Genomic DNA, 22458 nt, shown 5'->3' on the forward strand with positions numbered 1-22458 from the left:
CTACATTCATAGAGTTAATTGTAAAAAAGGATAAGACTCCATAGAAGATTGAAAACATGGCTATAATATTCTGCTAATCTTCCCATTAAGGCATGGGGTCTCTTTCCCCATTCTACAAGTCTGGGCTGGTTTTGTGACTTACTTTGATTAATGGAATGTGGTAGAATGGGTGTTTTCAGAGTCTTGGAGTCTAAGCCTCAAGAGATCTTGCAGCTTCCACTCTTGCTGTCTTAGAATCCTGAGACCAGCCACCATGCTATGAGGAAGCTCTGTGTTAGGGGTTGAATATTTTCTCCAAAGTTTGTGTGTTGAAGTCTTCACTCCCAGTACCTCACAATGTGAATGTATTTGGAGATAGAGTCTGTAGGGAGGCAGTCAGGTTGAAATCAGGTCATTAGGATAGGCCCTAATCCAATAGGACAGAGGTCCTTAAAAGGGGGGGGGTATTTATTTATTTATTTATAGATATAGATATATAGAGAGATCACAAGATTTTATTTATTTATCTAACAGAAAGGTAGAGAGAGATCACAAATAGGCAGAGCAGTAGGCAGAGGGAAAGGGAGAAGTAGGCTCCCTGCTGAGCAGGGAGCCCAATGTGGGACCCAATCCCAGGACTCTGGGATCATGACCTGAGTGGAAGATAGATGCTTAACCAAATGAGCCACCCAGGCGCTCCCAAATGGGGGGAAATTTAGACAGAAAGAGCAGCAAACTTGTGAAGATAGGCAGAGATTGGATGCTGCTTCTCCACACCAGAGATCACCAGCAAATTGCCAGGAGCTAGGAGACAGAGAGAGAACAGATTCTTTCTCACAGCCTTCAGAATCAGCCCTGCTGACATTGTGGCCTCAGACTTCCAGGCTGCAGAACTGTGAGAAAACGAATTTCTGTCATGTAAGTCACCGTGGCGGTGGTGTGTTGTTACAGCAGCCCTAGCAAACCAATTCACCTCTGACTCCCTAAGGTTAGATTGTTTGTTTCAGTTTGCTAGTGTTGCCATAACAAAGTACTTCAGACTGGGCGAGTTAAACAACAGACATTAATTTTGTCAAAGTTCAGGAGACTGGAAATATGAGATGAAGATTTCAGTAGGGTTGGTTTCTTCCAAGACCTCTCCTTGGTGTGTAGATAGCCATCTTCTCTCTCCAAGTCTTCATGTGATCTTCTCTGGTGTGGGTTGTGTCTCAACTTCCTCTTCTTATAAGAACACTGGTCATATTGGAATAGAGTCACCCTAATGACCTCATTATTATTATTATTATTATTATTATTATTTTTAAAGATTTTATTTATTTATTTGACACAGAGAAATCACAAGTAGTTGGAGAGGCAGGCAGAGAGAGAGAGAGGAGGAAGTAGGCTCCCCGCCGAGCAGAGAGCCCCATGCGGGACTCGATCCCAGGACCCTGAGATCATGACCTGAGCCGAAGGCAGCGGCTTAACCCACTGAGCCACCCAGGTGCCCATTATTATCTTTTATTTAAAGATTTTTATTTATTTATTTGACAGAGAGAGAGAGATCACAAGTAGGCAGAGAGGCAGGCAGAGAGAGGAGGAAGCAGGCTTAACCCACTGAGCCTCCCAGGTGCCCCACAATGACCTTATCTTAACTTAATCACCTCTTTAAAGATCCTATCTTCAAATAGAGTCATAAGCTTCAACCTATGAATTTGGGGGAGGGCACAGTTCAGCCCATGAGAGGCCAGATGGAGGAGAACCGAGCTTGAACTGACAGCAGCACCAACTGCCAGATATGTGAATGAGGCCATTGTGAACCTTCCAGCTCAGCTGACCCTTCCTCCAAATGCTGTCACATGAGTGAGCTGAGGTGCCCTCAGCAGAACTGTCCAGCCATCTGTAGAATTGCAAGGAGTAATAAATCACTGTCCTTTTAAGCCCTAGGTTTGGGGATGGTTTGTTACGCAATTGAAGCAACATGTATGTAGGGTCACCTGGGTGGCTCAGCTGGTTAAGTGTCTGCCTTCGTGTCAGGGCATGATCCCGGGGTGCTGGGATTGAGCCCTGAGTCAGGCTCCCTGCTTGGTGGGGGGCCTGCTTCTCCCTCTTGTGCTATCTTTTGCTATCTCTGCTGCTATGTCTGTCTCTCTCTCAAATAAATAAAATCTTGAAAAAAATTAACAAAGTGTATGAGCAGTTGAGCATCTGCCTTTGGCTCAGATCATGATCTCAGGGTCTTGGGATCCAGGATCTAATGGAAACAATGTGTATAGTGACACATAAGTTACAAACTAGGCCCAGTTCTACTACTCTACATTTACTGATGGGCTATGTCAAATGGATTGTTTAGCCAGCTTGTTATTGTTACCACAGAAAAGGAGTGAGTACTAATTTATTAATTTACAATGAATAGATGCTATTACTGCAACCTGTAACATTTTATATAGCATTTTGCTAATTGTTTGAAAGAGTATCTTTAATAAATAATAAAGTTTTTTAATCAAAGAAATATTGAATCATAGACCCATGGGGCTAAAAAAACAAGAGGTCATTTAATTCAACTCCTTATCTTCAAAGAGAATGACTTACTCTATCCCAGCCAGATAAGAATCCTCCACCTCTTCATTGTCATCCAAAAAAACTTTTAAAATATCGATCTATAAATGGAACTGTATTTGGCACTGTACAGGCCTTTAAAGATTTAATACAAGAACACTGCAGAGACAAACCACACATAAACAAATCTAAAGTACAGCATGCACAAAAAGCTTAAAAGGAATGGATAAAAAAGATGTGATACGGGGCGCCTGGGTGGCTCAGTGGGTTAAGCTGCTGCCTTCGGCTCAGGTCATGATATCAGGGTCCTGGGATCAAGCCCCGCATCGGGCTCTCTGCTCAGCAGGGAGCCTGCTTCCCTCTCTCTCTCTCTGCCTGCCTCTCTGTCTACTTGTGATCTCTGTCTGTCAAATAAATAAATAAAATCTTAAAAAAAAAAAAAAAGATGTGATACGCACATACACGCACGCACGCACACACACACACACGGGAATATCATTCAGCCATGAGAAAGATATGATCCTTCATTTGCAACAACAGATATTGACCTTGAGGGCATTGTGCTAAATGAAATAAGTCAGACAGACAAGGACAAATACTGTGGGTCACTTCAGTGTGGAATCTAAAAAGTCAAACTCGAGGTACTCACTGGCTCAGTCCTTAATTTAGGGGTTGTGAGTTCGAGCCCTGTGTTGGGTATAGAGATTACTTAAAAATAAAACCTTTGAGAAATAATGAAATAAAAATAAAAAAGCTAAACTCATAGAAACAGAAACTAGAATGTAGCAGGGGTGGGGTGGGGGAAATGGAGAGATGTTGGCCAAAACATCTAATTTGGGGATAAGCTCTGGGGATCTAATGTACAGCATGGTGATTATACCTAATAATACTGTATTATATACTTGGGAGTTGCTATAAGAGTAGATTTTAAATGTTCTCACCACAAAAACAGAATGGTTATTATATGATGTGGTGGAGGTGTTTACTAAAGCAACGGTGGTAATCATTTTGCAAAATATGTGTATCAAGTCACCACGTTGTACAACTTAAACCGCATGTTGTATGTCAATTACATTTCAATAAAGCTGGGGAGAAAAAGAAAAAGGCTACGTATAAAATGACATTTTTTTCTTCCAATTTATCTACCTAAATATTTTTAGCTCATGTAGATAATATAAACAGAGATAAACATAACTAAAGAAGCATATACATGTACACAAGTAGTAAAAGAAAAGATTTGGGGCCACATGACAGTTCTCAAATATTTGAAGGGTGGTTGTGTAAAAGAAAGGTTAGATTTGTTTTGTTCAGCTACTGGGTAGAACTAGGACCAGGGTGAAACAGGTAGAAGTTTCAAGGAGGCAGGTGTCAGTTTATCTTTAGGATGAACTTTTTAGCAATTAGAACTCCTTAAGGGTGCCTGGGTTTCTCAGTTGGCTGAGTGTCTGCCTTCAGCTCAGGTCATGATCTCAGAGTTCCGGGACTAAGCCCAAAGGGCATCTGGCTCCCTGTTTCGCTGGGAGGCTTCTTCTCCATCCCCCTCTGCCTGCTCTCTGTTTTATTTTTATTTTTTATCTTATTATTTTTTAAAGACTTTATTTATTTATTTGACAGGCAGAGATCACAAGCAGGCAGAGAGGCAGGCAGAGAGAGAGGAAGGGAAGCAGGCTCCCCACTGAGCAGAGAGCCCAATGCGGGGCTTGATCCCAAGACCCAGAGGCTTTAACCCACCGAGCCACCCAGGCACCCCTCTCTGTTTTATTTTTAAAAGATTTTATGTATTTATTTGAGATAGAGAGAGCATGAGTAGGGGCAGAGAGAGGGAGAAGCAGGCTCCCCATTGAGCAGGGAACCAGATACCCACTGGGCTCAATCCCAGGATTGAGCCAAAGACAGACACTCAACCGACTGAGCCACCCAGGTGCCCCTGACTCTCTCTTAAAAAACAAACAAAAAAAAACCAGAAACAGAAACAAAAGAACTCCTCCAAATAAATGAGTTCCGTCACTGAAGTTACTGTCAAGGGAATTCCAGATTAGCCTAGGTGAACTTGAAGGCTCTTTCCAACCCTGTGATGCTGAGCCCCATGTCAAAATTAAGCAAATTTACCAGCCTGGAGATGCAGGGATCAAAATGCACAGGGATCAGTGCAGCATTGCAACACTCCCCTCCCTCCAATTACGTTAGAGGAAGGTAATTGAATGTTAAGGCAGAGAATTGTTACCAGCTGTGGTTGTTTTAGGTATGGACTGGTAGAATCCAGGGAAATTAAGCATCTGTGGATGTGTCTGGGATTCTCTTACGAAGGAGGCAGGATCCGAATAGAATCCCGAGTACTATAAGAGGAGTCACCTGGGAGCCATATTGGGGAGAATATGATTATTGCAAAAGTCATAACTAAGAAAGAAAACATCATGAAATAAGCTAATTGGATGAAATACCCATGCATGCCGTAGGAGGGGTGGGGGTTTGAGGACCAAGAGATGACATACCTTAAACAATTATAATCCAGGATGTTCTGGAAAATAATTTTGAAACAGGTGAAAAATTTGGGCATTGCACATAATGAAGGGCAGGGGAAACATTGTCCAAGTGATGAGAGGAAGAAATGTTTTTGTCTTAGTGAGTTGCTTGGTACTAAAGGTCAGGAATTTAGGAAGGAAAGGCTTATAATAGCAGAAGAATCCAGTAGATATGACCTGAGTCTAAATGAACACTGTGTTCACACAGAGGTAGAGAAAGAAATAGATATGAAAGACAGTAAGAGTGTGATGATAGCCTGGAAACGCAGAGTGGTGAAGAAAGGGAGCATTGCTCACAAGTCCCTTGCTTCTGGAAATAGTGGTATTGCTCCTATTACAGGGAAGGTAAAGATGATAAGCATCTATGTCTTCTGTGTGCTTTGTTAATGTTGGTGATGGGTCTGTCTGCTCTTCCATGCCAGACCCAGGCTATCGGTTGGTTGAGGTTGTCCCTGGGCTATTGTGTATCATCCCCGCTACTTTTTTTTCATCTGGTTTCTGCCCCTGCCTGGAGCTCACAGCTGCCCCACAGTTCAATTTGAGATGATACTACTTGGGATTGTTTAAATGTTGTCCTCAGGTAAGTCATCTTGCTTTGGTTATATTGAGATGAAATAATTTCCCATGCCTAATGAAATAGGTTTCTACCTAGTCTATAAAGTTCCCATTCTTTTTTTTTTTTTAAAGATTTTGTTTATTTATTTATTTGACAGACAGAGATCACAAGTAGGCAGAGAGGCAGGCAGAGAGAGAGGAGGAAGCAGGCTCCCTGCTGAACAGAGAGCCTGATGTGGGGCTCGATCCCAGGACCCTGGGATCATGACCTGAGCGGAAGGCAGAGGCTTTAACCCACTGAGCCACCCAGGTGCCCCTATAAAATTCCCATTTTTTTTTAAAGATTTTATTTATTTATTTGACAGACAGAGATTATAAGCAGACAGAGAGGCAGGCAGAGAGAGGAAGGCAAGCAGGCTCCCCGCTGAGCAGAGAGCCCGATGCGGGGCTCGATCCTAGAACCCTATCCCAGGACCCTGGAATCATGACCTGAGCTGAAAGCAGAGGCTTTAATCCACTGAGCCACCCAGGCGCCCCTCTTTTTTTTTTTTTTTTTTAAGATTTTATTTATTTATTTGACAGAGATCACAAGTAGGCAGAGAGGCAGGCAGAGAGAGAGGAGGAAACAGGCTCCCTGCTGAGCAGAGAGCCCGATGCGGGACTCGATCTCAGGACCCTGAGATCATGACTTGAGCCAAAGGCAGCGGCTTAACCCACTGAGCCACCCAGGCGCCCTAAAATTCCCATTCTTAAAGGTTCATTCTTAAAGTTCCCAATTCACTTTGAAAATGAAAGAATGGAAAATATCTACAAGATAATGCATATATCCTAATCTCCCCTTACAGAATATTTGCTTTAGTCTAGAAAGGATCCTAAGAATCAATGGTAGAGGAATCCTCATATGCAAAATAAGAATTATATTATATAGTCCATGTGTGCATAATCATGTAGGAATAATCATGGATTATAGTCCATGATATATATATATATCTCACATTTATCATGTTATATATATATAATATATGTGATATAATTATAATGAATTACATAATATAGTCCATGTGTGCATAACCATGTAGGAATGACTAATAAAGTGCTATTTGATTCTACATGTTTTAATTGGTTGATTGGTGTTTTTTTGTTAGCTGGTGGCAAGTGGAAGGGGGGCTCACCTGAATAAATACTGTAGCATTTATTCCATAATTTAAGTTGTACCACTTGAGAAAATTAGGCTTGGAAAATCTGATGGACTTCTGAAAACATTAATTTTTTTGAACTAATACTTCTATGACGCTCATTAAATGTCAAATACTGTTTTAAGAGCTTCATGTTAGGGGCACCTGGGTGGCTCAGTGGGTTAAAGCCTCTGCCTTCGTCTCAGGTCATGATCCCAGGGTCCTGGGATCCAGCCCCACATCTGGCTCCCTGCTCAGTGGGGAGCCTGCTTCCTCCTCTCTCTCTGCCTGCATCTCAGCCTACTTGTAATCTCTGCCTGTCAAATAAAAAAATAAAAATCTTTTAAAAAGTTTAAAAAAAAAAGAGCTTCATGTTAACCTATTTATTTATTTATTTATTATTATTATTTTTTAATGTTAACCAATTTAGTTCTAACAACAGCCCTATAGGTATTATTGTTATAACCATTGCTTCATGGATAAAAGAACTGACACACAGAAGGTTAAATATTTGCCCAGGAGCAAATACCTAATAAGTATTAAAAAAAAAAAAAAAAAAACTGGGTCAGTATTAAGAAGCAGAATGTGCAAAAGGGCAATGATTAGTGAATATTTGTACATATATATGCGGGTGCATGTATAAAAAACAGCTGTTGGCGTCACTCTCTTTAGGCAATATAAATTAATGATAAGATCTGACTCAGAAAAAAAAAAAAAAAAAAAAAAAAGATCTGACTCAGAAGCAGGGTCAAAGAAAAATTTTCTTTTCCCCTTTGTCATGGAAAGAAGACCTGACCACGAGCACTGTATATAAATCACACCAGTGCAAAGATTAGCTTTACTGTCAAGAATTGTAAGGGTAACAGAAACACAGGTATGGTTAGACGGTGAAGGAAGTCAAGAGAAATTCATGGTAATATGAGGAATGGGGCCACAACTGCTTCTCCAATGAGACGGCAGAGTACAGACAACGGAGGCGACTGCAATTTAACATCATGAAATAATTTCAAAAAATTACAATAAAATAATAATGTACCTTTTTACTACCTTCCTGTAAATTTTGTATAATCTTCGACTCTAGGCCTGCTGCTGACAATGGAGTTGGAAGGGATTCTCCTGGGCGTTTCAGGGATCCTCAACTGGATGGCAAGCTGCAAATGCCTTGTGCTTTCCTTTTTCAACTGTGCCTGCTCTTTAGCAGAGCTACCTGGGGGGCTCAGCGCAACGGACTCATTTGACAAGTGGAGGTGGGACAAGGAAGGCTTTAGACCGTCCAGCTCCAAAAGGCGGTAGGTAGCAATGTAGAGCCGGAGCTGGGAGGGGTCGGCTAGGACGAACTCAGACCTGGGAGGCCCAGGTGGCGCGAAGACACCCAGAGACCGAAAAACCCGAAGGAGCGGTGGACTGGCCGACGCGGTGGGCAGTGGGGGGACCTACCCCGCGAGGAGGCGGGGGCGGCGCGGGCGGGGTGGGGCCGGGGCGGGGCGGGGTCGCCGGGAAGCCCTCCCTCCGAGTAGCGGAGGTGACTGGTCGGGTGGGGGGCGGGAGACGCTCTGTCCCACGCTTTCCCAGCGCTCGGTGGTTCAAAGATGGCGGCGGCGGCGGCGGTGTTGGGGACGCGGAGCCGCGGGAGGAACGAGAAGGAGAATCTGTGAGTCGCCGAGAGGCAGCGCGGCGGCTGCTTTGAGGAGTCTGCGTGCGGAACCGCCGACGGCCCTACCGCTCGGGGCCGGGGCCTGGGCTGGGAAGGAGAGGCCGGAGCAGCGCCGGGAGCCTGAGGCCGAAGCCGAGTAGGAATGTGACCTGGGGTCGGCGGGGGCGCGGGAGTACGCGAGCGCAGGGATGGGGCAGCAGGTGGGCCGCGTTGGGGAGGCTCCGGGGCTTCAGCAGCCGCAACCTCGCGGGATCCGGGTCAGCAGTGCAGCCAGGCCCTCCGGCCGCAGGCGGGACCTGGCGGGGCGCACCACAGAGGCCGGCTTCAATATCTTCACCCAGCATGGTGAGTGTGTGTGGGAGCTGGCGTGAGGGAGGCCGGGGGTGGGGTTGGGGCGGGGTGGGAAGGAGACAGGCAGCTCTAAGGGGTCTAGGGGTGGCGGGGTGCCTGAGAGTGGGGGCGGAATCCGCTGCCATCTGGGCCAGTCGCGGGAGGCGAGTCACACCCCTCCCCCCTCCCGTCTCCAGCCTGGCTGGCAGCTCCTGGGGGCGGAGAAGGGAAGAGAAGTGGTCTGAGGGGCGGTGGATGGACTGTCCTCTTCCCTGGGGCACACTGTGTGGCTCGGGGAAGACGGTGGGTAGTATCCGCTGGGGAGGCGAGGATGCTGGGAGGTGTGAGCTCAGTCCAGTAGGTGTTAGTGTAAATCGGTCGTTAGCGAAGGGAATCGGTTGTGCCTCGAGGGATTTGGAAATAGGAACTGAATCTCTGGAGCTGGTGGCGTATAAAGTATACACACGTCTAAGTCAGACTGTGAACAGTGTCAGAATAGTGAGCAGTGACTTGAAATACTCTGATAAGGCAAAGATAAGGGTAGTATCTCAGCGCTTTGGGATTTCCACCCCTCAGCCCAGACTGGAAATGAAAGGCATTGCCAGACTGTCCTACGTTTTCTTTTGAGTAGGACGCGATTCTGAGAACCCGGCAGCGGTTAGAGGTTGGTGGGCATGGTTAGGACTTTGGATATGCACAGGAGTTTTCTTCCTACAGTGTGTGCATGTGTACATAAATCTTCTGTATAGTTTGGGACCTATTACTTTGACCTCATTATCAAGGTGTTTTTAGAATGGTTGTCTTCCAACTCTTTTGATCATATCCTCTTATCGGTAAAAGAGCACACACTCCCAAGAATTTGTTATCGTTAATTATATATGTACTTGTTCTGTTGTATCAATATGTTATGTAACTTCTACATGCACTCAGAAACAGAATTTAGGAAGGGATGAGATGAAAACATGATGAAAGGTTTTTTTTTTAAGATTTTATTTATTCATTTTTTTGACAAAGAGAAAGAGATCACAAGTAGGCAGAGAGTCAGGCAGAGGGGAGAGGGGGAAGCAGGCTCCCTGCTGAGCAGAGAGACCGATGTGGGGCTCTATCCCAGGACCCTGAGATCATGACCTGAGCTGAAGGCAGAGGCTTAACCACTGAGCCACCCAGGTGCCCCTATAATGAGATTTCCAATATTTTTTATTTCCTGCAGTCAAGTAGATCTTTTTGTGCTTCCTCTGAGCTGCATCCACACTACTTTTGGGACCAGTTTTCTAGAGGAAGGAAGAGTGGGGAGGGGGAAGAACAAATTGACCTTCATGGGGTTGGGATACCATACGACCTTAGGCTGAAGAGATAGCTATGACTTATTATACAAAGGACTGGATAGTTGAGGTTGGATGAGGGGTGGCAAATACGTTTCACTAATAATAAAGAATAAAAGAGGGTGTCCAAATTGCACAATGTACAGAAGAGGAGGAAGAAAAAGAAGTGTGAAATATTTGTTAGAAATGGGAGTTTGGGAGGAAGTAATGATAGATGGTAGTATGCAGTGAGCCATGATCCCAAGGAACTGTGGCTGCCAGCTGAGTTGTATCAAAGAGCTCTGGATTTGGACTTTGTGAATATGCTGAGTTGTTTCTATATGAAGAAGATAACAAGTGATTTGGGGCTATTTAGGTGTTACATGTCTACTGTTAAAGATGTGAGTGAGCTTCTCTTCCATATATATGCACATTTTATGAAGGTGTTATATGTGAGTTAGTCTTTATTAAAATGACTTCCTAGAACAATGGAGGAATGGATGGCACGCTTTCAAGGAAGATCATCCAAGTAGCCTAGCTTTATGGTAAGTGTTAGAATGCATTAAACTTGGCCCAGCAGGCAACAGTGATTTTCTTCCTCCAGCACCTTATTGAAGACAAACTTTTCTGAGAAGGAGGAATGTCATGAAGAACAGAATAGCAAGAGATTTTGAAGGATGGAAGGATTTGGATCTATGGAGCAAGGAAAAGAGGGCAGGCTGGGCAGGAGGGACAACTTGAGTATAAACAGTGGGAATTAACATGATTTCTTGTTGGGGTGGTGAGGAGACATCTGTTGGGAATGAAGCAAGTTCTGCAGGAGTCAATCCTAGAGCAAAAACTGCAGGAATCAAGTTCTGGTCCTGGCTCCACCTGGCTGTGTGACTTAGTTACTTGCCATCTTTGGGTTTCTTTATCTGCAAAATGTAGGATTGGATGATCCCTGAGGTACCTTCTGACTCTAAGATTTTATGATTCTAATTGAAGTGATGGCAAAAAAGCTTTGGGTATGTTTGATTGGGCCTGGGTGATGGAAAATGTGGCAGAGGACTTTATATCAGTTTACATGATTGGCTAATTCATAGGATATATCAACAAACCCAGGTGTGTAATGCTGAAAGACTGGCCTTAAGTGGAGGCAAAGGAAATAGGAGTAAGTTTGAGGGATATTTCATTCCATGAACAAAAGTTTTTTTGACTACCTGTTACCTAACTGGGCTCTGGGAATGTTGCTGTCCCTTATAGAACTTGAAGGACTTCATGATTCAGTATAGAGGATGAAAGAGAGATCACTTTGGAGTATTAAGGGCATGTACTCTGCGGCCATTCTGCCTGGATTTGAAACCCGCCTCACCTGTTTATTTGTGTGATTCTGGGCAAGTTATTTAACTTTTTATACCTTGGACTCCATTGGTAAAATGGGGATAAGAGCACCATTAATAATAGTACCAAGACTAAATTAGTTAATATTCATAAGGCACTAGTTGCCTGACCAATAGTAAGAGCTGATATTATTAACTGCTGCGATTACTACCACTACTATTATAAAAATAGTATATTTTTAGGGGTGAGTCAGAGACTATGAAGTTTTGAAATTGGCTTAAGTAATAAGCAATTTTGGAAGTCAGAAGCAGATCAAAAGGATGGGACAGGGTAAGTTTGTTGCTGAAGTTTAGTAAGAAAAGACTGTCATTAGTGGATAATATAGGAAATAAAGGTTACTTTATTTACTTCTAGTACTACTTCTAGACAGATGAGTGTTTATAAACTTTAAAAATATTCTGGTACTTTTTTTTTTTTTTAAGATTTTACTTTATTTGAGAGAGAGTGTGACAGAGAGAAAGAGCACCTGTGGGTGCACAAGCAGGGTGAAGAGCAGAGAGAGAAGCAGACTCCCCGCTGAGCATAGAGCCTATTGAGGGGCTTAATCCACTGAGCCACCCAGGCGCCCCAATTTCATCATTTTAAATGGACTTATTTACTTACTTCTTTATTTTGGATCTATACTTCATGTTTTAATCTTTGCAGAATGAAAGATGTGGGCACCCCAGGTTGAAAATGGTAGTGTAGAAAAGAATAGGAAGGCTGTTGCAAGAGAATTTAATTTAATTTATTTTAAGATTTTATTTATTTATTTGACAGAGATCACAAGTAGGCAGAGAGGCAGGCAGAGAGAAAGAGAGGAGGAAGCAGGCTCCCTGCTGAGCAGAGAGCCTGATGCGGGACTCAATCCCAGGACCTTGGGATCATGACCTGAGCCGAAGGCAGCGGCTTAACCCACTGAGCCACTCAGGCGTCCCTATTTCATTTGATCTTTAAAACAATTCTCTTTACTCTGAAATAGGTAGGGGCAGGTATTAATCTTCCCGTTTTATAAATGGTGAGGAGTTAAAGGAATTAAATGACTTCCTAAGGTCACATAACTGTTAAATTATGGACCTGAAACTCATGGCTTTGCCTCCAAATTTTGCTCCAGTGAAGAGATTTAGAGAACATGGGTTTTAGAAGTAGAATTGCATTCACATCTCGTCTTCTGACATTGCTAAAGAGTTACAGCTTCCAGCTTCATAAAATTATGTACTAAGTATTCAATAAGTAGGAGTGTTGTCACTTATTTTGAGATGGTTGTAGAGATTGTGTCAGTTGTATGTGAACATGTTTTGTAAATAAAACACTGCTGTTGTCATTTTGAGGGCATGCTAAAGCGTAGCATTGTCTTACCACTTACATTTTAAGTTTCTATTTTTTCTGAGTTTTTTTTTTTTCCTCTGAGGTGACTCTTGACTTTGAGAAAGCATCAAAAAGGTAGGGAAGGGGCGCCTGGGTGGCTCAGTAGGTTAAAGCCTCTGCCTTCGGCTCAGGTTATGATCCCAGGGTCCTGGGATTGAGCCCCACATCAGGCTCTCTGCTCTGCAGGGAGCCTGCTTCCTCCCCACTCTCTCTCTGCCTCCCTCTCTTCCTACTTGTGATTTCTCTCTCTTTGTCAAATAAATAAAATCTTTAAAAAGAAAAAAAAAAAGGTAGGGAAATTTTGGGGACCTGAATTCACATTAGGCCTTACTTTCTCTGAAAGTAAATGTTACCCCCTTTTTTTCCTTTCTTCCAATTTGAATTATAGTTAGTACACAATGTTACATTAGTTTCAGGAGTACAACATAGAGATTCAACAATGATATACATTATGCTATGCTCACCACACGTGTAACTACCATATGTCACCTTACAGCACTATAACAGGACCAGTGCATATATTCCCCATGCTGTGCTTTTTATTCCTGTAATAACTGGAAGCCTGTATCTCCCACACCCTTTCTCCTATTTTGCTCATCCTTCCCCCCCAACTTCTTCTGCTCTGGCAACCATCAGTTTTCTGTTTATAGGTCTGATTCTTCTTCTTGTTCATTCGTTTGTTTTTTAGATTCTATATGTAAGTGAAATCATATCGTATTTGTTTTTCACCAACATAATATCCTCCAGGTCTATCCATGTTGTCGCAAATGGCAAGATCTCATCTTGAGTAATACTCTAATTGGGTGTGTGTGTGTGTGTGTGTGTGTGTGTGTGTGTGTGTGTGTACACCACATATTCATTCATCTGTGGTTGGACACTTGGGCTGCTTCCATATCTTGGCTACTGTACATGATGCTGCAGTAAATATAGGGGTGCACATATATTTATTTTTTTATTTTTTTAAGATTTGATTTATTTACTTGAGAGAGAGAGACTATGAGCAGGGGGAGCAACAGAGGAAGAGGGAGGAGACTTCACGCCGAGCAGGGAGCCTGATGCAGGGCTGGATCCCAGGACCCTGAGATCATGATCTGGGCCGAAGGCAGAGGCTTAACCCACCCAGGCGCCCCTGAATTAGTGTTTTATTTTATTTTTTAAAAAGATTTTATTTATTTATTTGACAGACAGAAATCACAAGTAGGCAGAGAGGCAGGCAGAGAGAGAGGAGGAAGGCTCCCTGCCAGTCAGAGGGCCTGATGTAGGGCTCGAGTCCAGAACCCTGGGATCACAACCTGAGCCGAAGGCAGAGGCCCTAACCCACTGAGCCACCCAGGCGCCCCTGAATTAGTGTTTTAAGTGTTATTCTCTTAGAATGATTTGTCTTAGGGGCTGGGTGTCAGTCAGAGGACACATAGCCCATGGTTCTTTTTCACTGACTTTTTTTTTTTTAAGATTTTATTTATTTGACAGAGAAAAATCACAAGTAGGCAGAGAGGGAGGCAGAGAGAGAGAGGGGAGGAAGCAGGCTCCCTGCAGAGCAGAGAGCCCGATGCGGGGCTCGATCCCAGGACCTGGGATCATGACCTGAGCCGAAGGCAGAGGCTTTAACCCACTGAGCCACCCAGGCGCCCTCACTGACTCTTTTTATAGGAATGTTTCCCCCCCACCCCCTTGGAGAAGGTGAACCAGAAACACAGGCCAATGCAAATGTAATGTTTAGGTAGAGACCTCATTCTGAGCTGGCACATTTGTTTTCTGGTTAATATTTAATGACTTCATAATAAAACTTCCTTCATCTGATATCCTTTGAGACCTTTTTGTGCTTCCCTGCATTATTTTTACCTCTCATTGTAAAGTTTCTTTTTAAAGAAAAAGATGTGCTTTTTATCATATACTACACATAGATTTCAGAATACTTGAGAATGTTAACCTTGTCGGTGTTAACAGATTTCTTTTGGAATAGATGAATTTGGAGTTTCACTGTAGAGTCTTCACCAGATTTTATAGAATAGTTCTCAAACTTTGTGGGGAGTTTGTTAAATACAGATTGCTGGGTCCCATCCCCAGTGGTTCTGATTCAGGTCTGAGGTGGGATTTAAGAATTTGCATTTCTGACAAATTTCCAGGTATTGCTGGATGCTTCTTCTTTTTTTTTTTTTTTTTTTAAAGATTTATTTATTTGACAGACAGAGGTCACAAGTAGGCAGAGAGGCAGGCAGAGAGAGAGGAGGAAGCAGGCTCTCTGCTGAGCAGGGAGCCCGATGCGGGGCTCGATCCCAGGACCCCAGGATCATGACCTGAGCCGAAGGCAGAGGCTTTAACCCACTGAGCCACCCAGGCGCCCCTTGCTGATGCTTCTTATTGGGGGCAGCAGTTTGAGAACTAAGAGAACACTTTGAGTGATGTGAAATTAAGAATAGTAATGAATCAGGATTATTCAGAGATTGTCATTTGTGTCAGAAAATCTAACGTATTGATTCTGTTCTACTTAAAACTGGTTCAAAAGTCCATTTGTTCCAAGTCGGGTGTGTCTGTATGCAAGTGTCCACCATCTTAAACCATCTTTTGGTGGCACAAAGAGAGATGTCTTTTTGCTTTAGCCTCAGCTTTTTTTGATCTCTGAAAGTTCATATGTTTGGAGGTCTGTTGAGAGACTTACTTTGAAAGAATCTAGAGTATTAGAGAGAAAGAAGGTAGGACACAGGGTTCTGTTGACAGATTTAGGTGGGCCTCAGTTTTTAGAAGAAGTGGTGAAGAAAGAATTGCCACCTATTGACTGCTATGTGTCAGGCATGTTTTTTCATTTAAAAGCGTAACCCCCTGCTTGCCAGCTGAAAGAGATTAGAGCCCAAAGATACTGGGATACCTATTTGTAACTATATTTTTGGTATATGTTGGGCCTTTTGGAGGATGTGTCCACGTACATCTGTATCTGTGAGTTTTAGTTTTTTAAAATCTCTCTTGAGACCAGTGATGAGGTTTTCAGAATGGTAGGCCAGAGTTGGGTCTGTATATTCTGTGGCTATTAATTGAGACTCCCAATATTATGGTATAACAAAGGGAGCAGTAAGTACTCAGGATGCTGTTTGGAATCTCACTGTAATGTGGAACTATGGTCCTAACTTCGAGGCTTAGCGTTACTGGTATTTCATACTTAAAACCGTGTGTGTATGTTTGTTTGTGTAGTATGTACATTTATATATTTATATATAAAAATATATGTATTTAAAGATTTTGTGTATTTGATGGAGAATGAGAGCACAAGCAGGTGAAATAGCAGGCAGAAGGGGAGGGAGAAGCACACTCCCTGCTGAACAGAGAGCCTGACATGGGGCTTGATCCCAGGACCCTGGGATCATGACCTGAGTTGAAGGCAGATGCTTAACCGGCTGAACCACACAGGCACCCCTTAAAATTTTATGTTTTATATAATTTAACATGGGACTTCTATTAATATATTAATATATTAATATATGTCATATTTTATATAATTTTATACTTTCTCCATCTTACAGATTACAACTCTCTTTGCTTTTTATAAATTAAGATTTTTAAGATTTTTACTTATTTATTAGAACAAATTGGGGGCAGAGGGAGAGGGAGAAGCAGACTCCCCACTGAGTAGGGAACCGGATGTGGAGATCCATTCCAGGATCCCAAGATCATCACCTGAGCCCATGGCAGATGCTTTACCATCTTAGCCACCCAGGTGCCCCCGGTAATTGCTTATTTTAATGCCTCTGAGAGAATTTTTCAGGTGTAATTTATTTATTTATTTATTTATTTATTTATTTATTTATTTATTCTTTAAAGATTTTATTTATTCATTTGACAGAGATCACAAGTAGGCAGAGAGGGAGGAGTGGAAGCAGGCTCCCTGCTGAGCAGAGAGCCCTATGTGGGCTTGATCCCAGGACCCTGGGATCATGATCAGGTGTAATTTAGAACAGCTGTCCAAGAGACTGATGCTGCTAAAATAGATGTTGGTGAACATCCTTACTGGTTTGTGTGTCTGCATGTATGGAAGTGTGATACTGTATACAATAACCCTTGGTTGCTAATCCTGCCTTTTTGAGTTGAGTGCATAATTTCAGTGTGTAAATTTATGATTATTACACTAGTTAGAAAAATTTCTCAGTATTGTTTTGCTTAAACTTTCACTCAAATACATAGGTTGATACACATTAAGTACAATACTGTGCCACATTTCATTATGATTGCTAAAAACTTAGGAATCTGTTAAGCCTCCCCTGTGCCTCTTTGCTTCATGCTGTAAATGTGCTGAGTCTGTGGTGGTAGAATTGCTGGCTTCTCCATGGTGAACTCTGCCAGTGTGGGGTTTTGATCTAGCAGGACACAAAGCTCCACAGGCCCAGCCAGGCAATTTATATTCTCTGGTTTGCTTTCCAAAGACAGGGGAGTTTCAGAAACCTTTCACTTGATGTGGTCAGGGTCAAAGAAAATGATCTGTGGCTTCATCTAATATATAGTATGTATGCATACTGTCTGTTAGCCTGTTCCTCTCTCTATAGTAATTCCAGCAAATTAAAATAACAATACTGAGTTAGGACTAAAGATTGCCACTTAGCATTTTGTGGTTCTAGATAATTACTAAGAAAACATTTTCCTAAAACTAGCATACTAACAGGCAGAGTTGGTATCACCCATCTGTTTGTTTCTTTCTTTTTTAAGATTTTATTCATTTGTCAGAGAGCACAAGTAGGCACAGCTGCAGTCAGGGAGAAGTAGGCTCCCTGCTGAGCAAATAGCCCCATGATGATGCAGGACTTGATCCCAGGACCCCAGGATCAAGACCTGAGTGGAGAGCAGATCTTAACCGACTGAGCCACCTAGGAGTCCCTTTTTCTTTCTTCCTTTGTTTCTTTTTTTTTTTTTTTTTAATACGTATCTTCTTTTTTTTTTTTAAGATTTTATTTATTTATTTGACAGAGAGAGATCACAAGTAGGCAGAGAGGCAGGCAGAGAGAGAGAGGAGGAGGAAACAGGCTCCCTGCTGAGCAGAGAGCCCGATGCGGGACTCGATCCCAGGATCCTGAGATCATGACCTGAGCCGAAGGCAGTGGCTTAACCCACTGAGCCACCCAGGCGCCCCTCTTCCTTTGTTTCTTTCAAGATTTTATTCATTTAAGAGAGAGGAAGGAGCAGAGGGAAAGGGACAAGGAGACTCCATGCTGAACACAGAGCCGGACACAGGGCTTGATCTCATAACCCTGAGATCCTGACCTCAGCTAAAACCAAGAGTTGAATGGTTAACCCACAGAGCCACCCAAGCACACCCACTTACGTGTTTCTTACAGGAAAGAAAGGTTGATACATTAAGGTTTTTGTTAAATAGCTTCCTTTTTGTTTTGAGATTGTAGTTTTAATTGTATATAAACCTATGAAGAGGTATCGCAATATAAAAAGACCAAATTAATACAAAAGCATATAACCAAGACTAAACCAAGACTAACCTTTGATAATCCCACCATTCTGTTCTGTTGTTAGAGGTAAGTACTGTTCGTGGTTTGATTTGTATTTTTCCAGAACGTTGTATATATTTACATGTATAAAAGTGTACATACTTAGAGTTCTCTTGCCATTTCATAAATAGTATTGAACTGTATGAATTTTTTTCTCCCGGATTTGTTTTTTTTGTATTTAATGTATCTGGAAGACCTTTCTATGCCAGTATGTGTCAATCTGCCATTCTTTTCAACAGCTTTATCGTGTTGCATCATTTAGATACATATAATAACCATTTTGTTTAGATATTAGCCATTTTTCTAAGTTGATGAATATTTGTTTACAAGATTATCAAAGATCTGTTTTTCTCTTCTGGTATTTTTTCCCTTTACATTACCAACTTGAACTTATGTGAAATATTTATCCATCCATCTATCCATCCATTCATTCATTCATTCATTGATGGTTGGAACCAACTTAATATTTTTCCATTGCACTAACAAAATAGCTTATCAGTTCCCACTGCTTTGAAGAGCCATATTTCTCATATGTCAAAATCTTAAATGTACACACCTTTGAAAAATTATCTACATGATTCCATTCCTCTTTCTCTTCCTACACATTGTTTTATTTATAATAATTTGATTATAAGCTTAAAGCATATGTGTTTATTTGAGTAGCTCCCCATCATTGTGTTCTTTTTCAAAATATATTTGCATATTATTATTATGACCTTCAAAGATCACTAGGATTTAGATTGTTAAGATTTAGAAATTTAGATTTTGATGGGATTTGGATAATCTGTAAAATTACTGGGCGCCTGGGTGGTTAAGCTGCTGCCTTCAGCTCGGGTCGTGATCTCAGAGTCCTGGGATCGAGTCCCGCATCGGGCTCTCTGCTCAGCAGAGAGCCTGCTTCCCTCTCTCTCTCTCTGCCTGCCTCTCCATCTACTTGTGATTTCTCTCTGTCAAATAAATAAATAAAATCTTAAAAAAAAATCTGTAAAATTACTGGTTAATTTGCAGGCAAATTGACACTGTTGCATCATTGTGTACTTAATTCAAAGAGTAAGGTATCCTTTTGCCTATAAGTAAAAAATGTCTTTAAGTAAAAAAGAGTTTTCAGTTACTGTTTTGGGTATTTCTTGTTAGGCTTATTTGTGGGCATTTTATAATTGTTGTAATTTTAAGTGTCATTTTTTGGGTACAGACTTAGAAGTGGAATTGCTGGCTTATATGGTAGTTCTATTTTTTTAATTTTTTTGAGGAACCTTCATACTATTTTCCATAGTGGCTCTACCAGTTCACATGCCCACCAACAATGCACAAGGGTGATAACACTGGTCATCTCATCTTTTTTGGTTATAGCTATTCTAACAGGTGTGAGATGATATCTTATTGTGTTTTTTTTTTTTTTTTTAAAGATTTTATTTATTTATTTGACAGAGAGAAATTACAAGTACACTGAGAGGCAGGCAGAGAGAGAGAGAGAAGGAAGCAGGCTCCCTGCTGAGCAGAGAGCCCGATGCGGGACTCGATCCCAGGACCCCGAGATCATGACCTGAGCCGAAGGCAGCAGCTTAACCCACTGAGCCACCCAGGCGCCCCTTATTGTGGTTTTTGACTGACATTTTTCTGATTAGTGATTTTTCAGCACAAGGATATGAAACATATCCTTGTTGGCTCTTTGTGTCTCTTTGGAAAGATGTTCATTTCCTCTGCCTGTTTAAAAATTTTTTTTAAAAAAGATTATTTATTTATTTATTTATTTATTTATTTGACAGACAGTATTTGACACAAGTAGGCAGAGAGACAGGCAGAGAGAGAGGAAGCAGGCTTCCTGCTGAGCAGAGAGCCTGATACAGGGCTCGATACAGGGCTTGATCCCCTGGGATTGTGACCTGAGCTGAAGGTAGAGGCTTTAACTCACTGAGCCACCCAGGTGCCCCTCCTCTGCCCATTTTTTAATAGAATTTTTGTGCTGTTGAGTTATATAAAATTTTTCCTTTTAAAGCTCAAGAGCTTAATAGGTAAATCTTTGAGAAATCTATCTTAAAGGATTATTTCTGAATCTTTATGTAATGTACTACCTATATATTTGGATTTTGGTTGTCTTGCTAATTTAGGACTTTTTTTTTATTATTAACATATAATGTATTATTTGTTTCCGGGGTACAGGTCTGTGATTCATCAGTTCAGAATACTTACCATAGCACATACCCTCCCCAATATCCATCACCCAGCTACCCCATCTCTCCCACCTCCCTAGCTAGTTTAGGACGTTTTGACTGTTTTCACATTATTTGCCTAACCTATTTCCTCTGCTATCCATATATTTATATATATTTATAGATTAGTGGTCATTGGTCTTTTTTCTATATCTCACCATTGGTTTCCATTATTATAAAATTTCACCAAATTGATTTGATTCACTTATTTATTTCTGATTTAACAGTGTCGAACTATTGTGTACTATAGTCAAGTCTTCTCTACCTTAGCAGTTTTCTTTGGGTGATATGTGTGAGTAGGACTCTTGGTTAAAAGTAATAGAGACCAATTCTAGATTATGTAATCTATAGAAAATTTATATGGGACATTGGCTGCTCAAGTACAATAATGCAGCTAGGTTGGTCCAGAAACAGGAAGTGAAAGGCTGCTAGAAACTCAGGCAATATTTATTTGTTGACTTTTGTTTTAACTATTTACTCACTTGATTCTTCCCTCTTAGGCGTTCAATTCATATCACACTTTCCAGTTCTTTAAAATTTCTTTGATCAAGAGGATGGTTTATAAGTAAACTTTCATTTCTTAGCCTCATTTCTAAACTCCTTGGACAGTCACTGTGATTGGTGGTGAGTTCACCCATAATAGGATTCCTTAGTCTCCATAATATTGACACTTGGGGCTGGATTTTGTTGTGGTGGTAGTGGGGACTATCACATGCATTGTAGGATGTTTAGCAGCAACTCTGGCTCCTAATAACTAAATGCCAATAGCACTCACCTAATTGTGATGACCAAAAAATGTCTGTAGATATTGCCAGTGTCCTTCTGGGGGTAAAATTACCTCTGGTGGAAAACTTCTGACCTAGAATGTGTTTGGCTGCTGTGGGCATACCATGTATGAGAAGGACTTTTCAGGAGAGTCATTGTGAGCTAGGTACTCCAGACTTTGGATAAATATTTTTGGGTTTTGGTAGCAACTATAAATTTAGCACTTTTTAAGTATTTTTAGGTATCCCTTTTAAGTGGCTCAGTCAATTAAGTGTCCAGCTCTTGATGTCAGCTCCGGTCTTGCTTTCAGGGTTGTGAGTGTTGGGCTCCAAACTGGGCATAGAGCTTACTTAAAAAAAAATTTCCCCCCCAGGGGGCACCTGGTTGGCTCAGTCAGTAGAGCATGTGACTCTTGATCTCAGGGTCATGAGTTTGAGCCCCACCTTGGGTATACAGATTTTTTTTTATATTAACATATAATACATTATTTACCCCAGGGTACAGATCTGTGAATCATCAGGCTTTCACATTTCACAGCACTCACCATGGCACGTACCCTCCCCAGTGTCCATAACCCAGCCACCCTATCCCTACCCCGCCTCCCCAACAACCCTGAGTTCGTTTTGTGAGATTAAGAATCTCTTACGGGGGCATCTGGGTGGCTCAGTGGGTTAAAGCCTCTGTCTTCAGCTCAGGTCATGGGTCCTGGGATCGAGCGATCGAGCCCCACATTGGGCTCCCTGCTCAGCGGAGAGCCTGCTTCCTCCTCTCTCTCTCTGCCTGCCTCTCTGCTTACTTTGGATTTCTGTCAGTCAAACAAACAAATAAATAAATAAAATCTAAAAAAATATATACATATTAAATTTATGAGATTACTGATCTACCAAGAATGACTGTTTGCTCTCTGATCTTGATGTGAACAGATTTTTTACACTTGGAATTCTTGAAGCATTTGGGTTCCCTAGTTGAGTGCTTTCAGTTGTAAACATCAGTCAGAGTTGCAGCCATTTTTAAGCATGCTGTTAACAGCAAGGATTCTGGTGTTAGACTGTGTGGGTTTAAAGCCTGGATTACATTTGTGACTTTGGTATCTTGACAAAGGTATGACAAATTTAGAACCCTGGGAGACCTTGGAAATAGTATTTCTGGACAAGTTACTTATTTTCTCTGTTTTTTCATCTATAAGATAGTCATGCTAATAGTACCTACTTTACAG

The 22458-nt window shown here is 41.8% G+C and overlaps 1 protein-coding gene and 1 long non-coding RNA gene across 5 annotated transcripts in view; one reads left to right on the forward strand and one right to left on the reverse strand.

Moving 5' to 3' along the window:
* Positions 1–22458, reverse strand: part of LOC309850341 — a 208821-nt gene that overhangs the window by 152616 nt on the left and 33747 nt on the right. The window lies entirely within an intron of this gene.
* ABL2 (ABL proto-oncogene 2, non-receptor tyrosine kinase) overlaps positions 8270–22458 on the forward strand; it is a 114315-nt gene continuing 100126 nt past the window's right edge. The window contains exon 1 of one of the 4 annotated variants that reach the window (XM_082704073.1): positions 8270–8768. In XM_082704073.1, the coding sequence (XP_082560199.1) occupies positions 8612–8768 (157 nt within the window). In that variant the 5' untranslated portion in view covers positions 8270–8611. The remainder of the gene's footprint in view (positions 8769–22458) is intronic. The other 3 variants (XM_082704074.1, XM_082704075.1, XM_082704076.1) reach the window with 3 other exon arrangements.

The sequence above is a fragment of the Mustela nivalis genome, assembly GCF_964662115.1.
Source record: "Mustela nivalis genome assembly, chromosome: 16".
NCBI classification, from domain to species: domain Eukaryota; kingdom Metazoa; phylum Chordata; class Mammalia; order Carnivora; family Mustelidae; genus Mustela; species Mustela nivalis.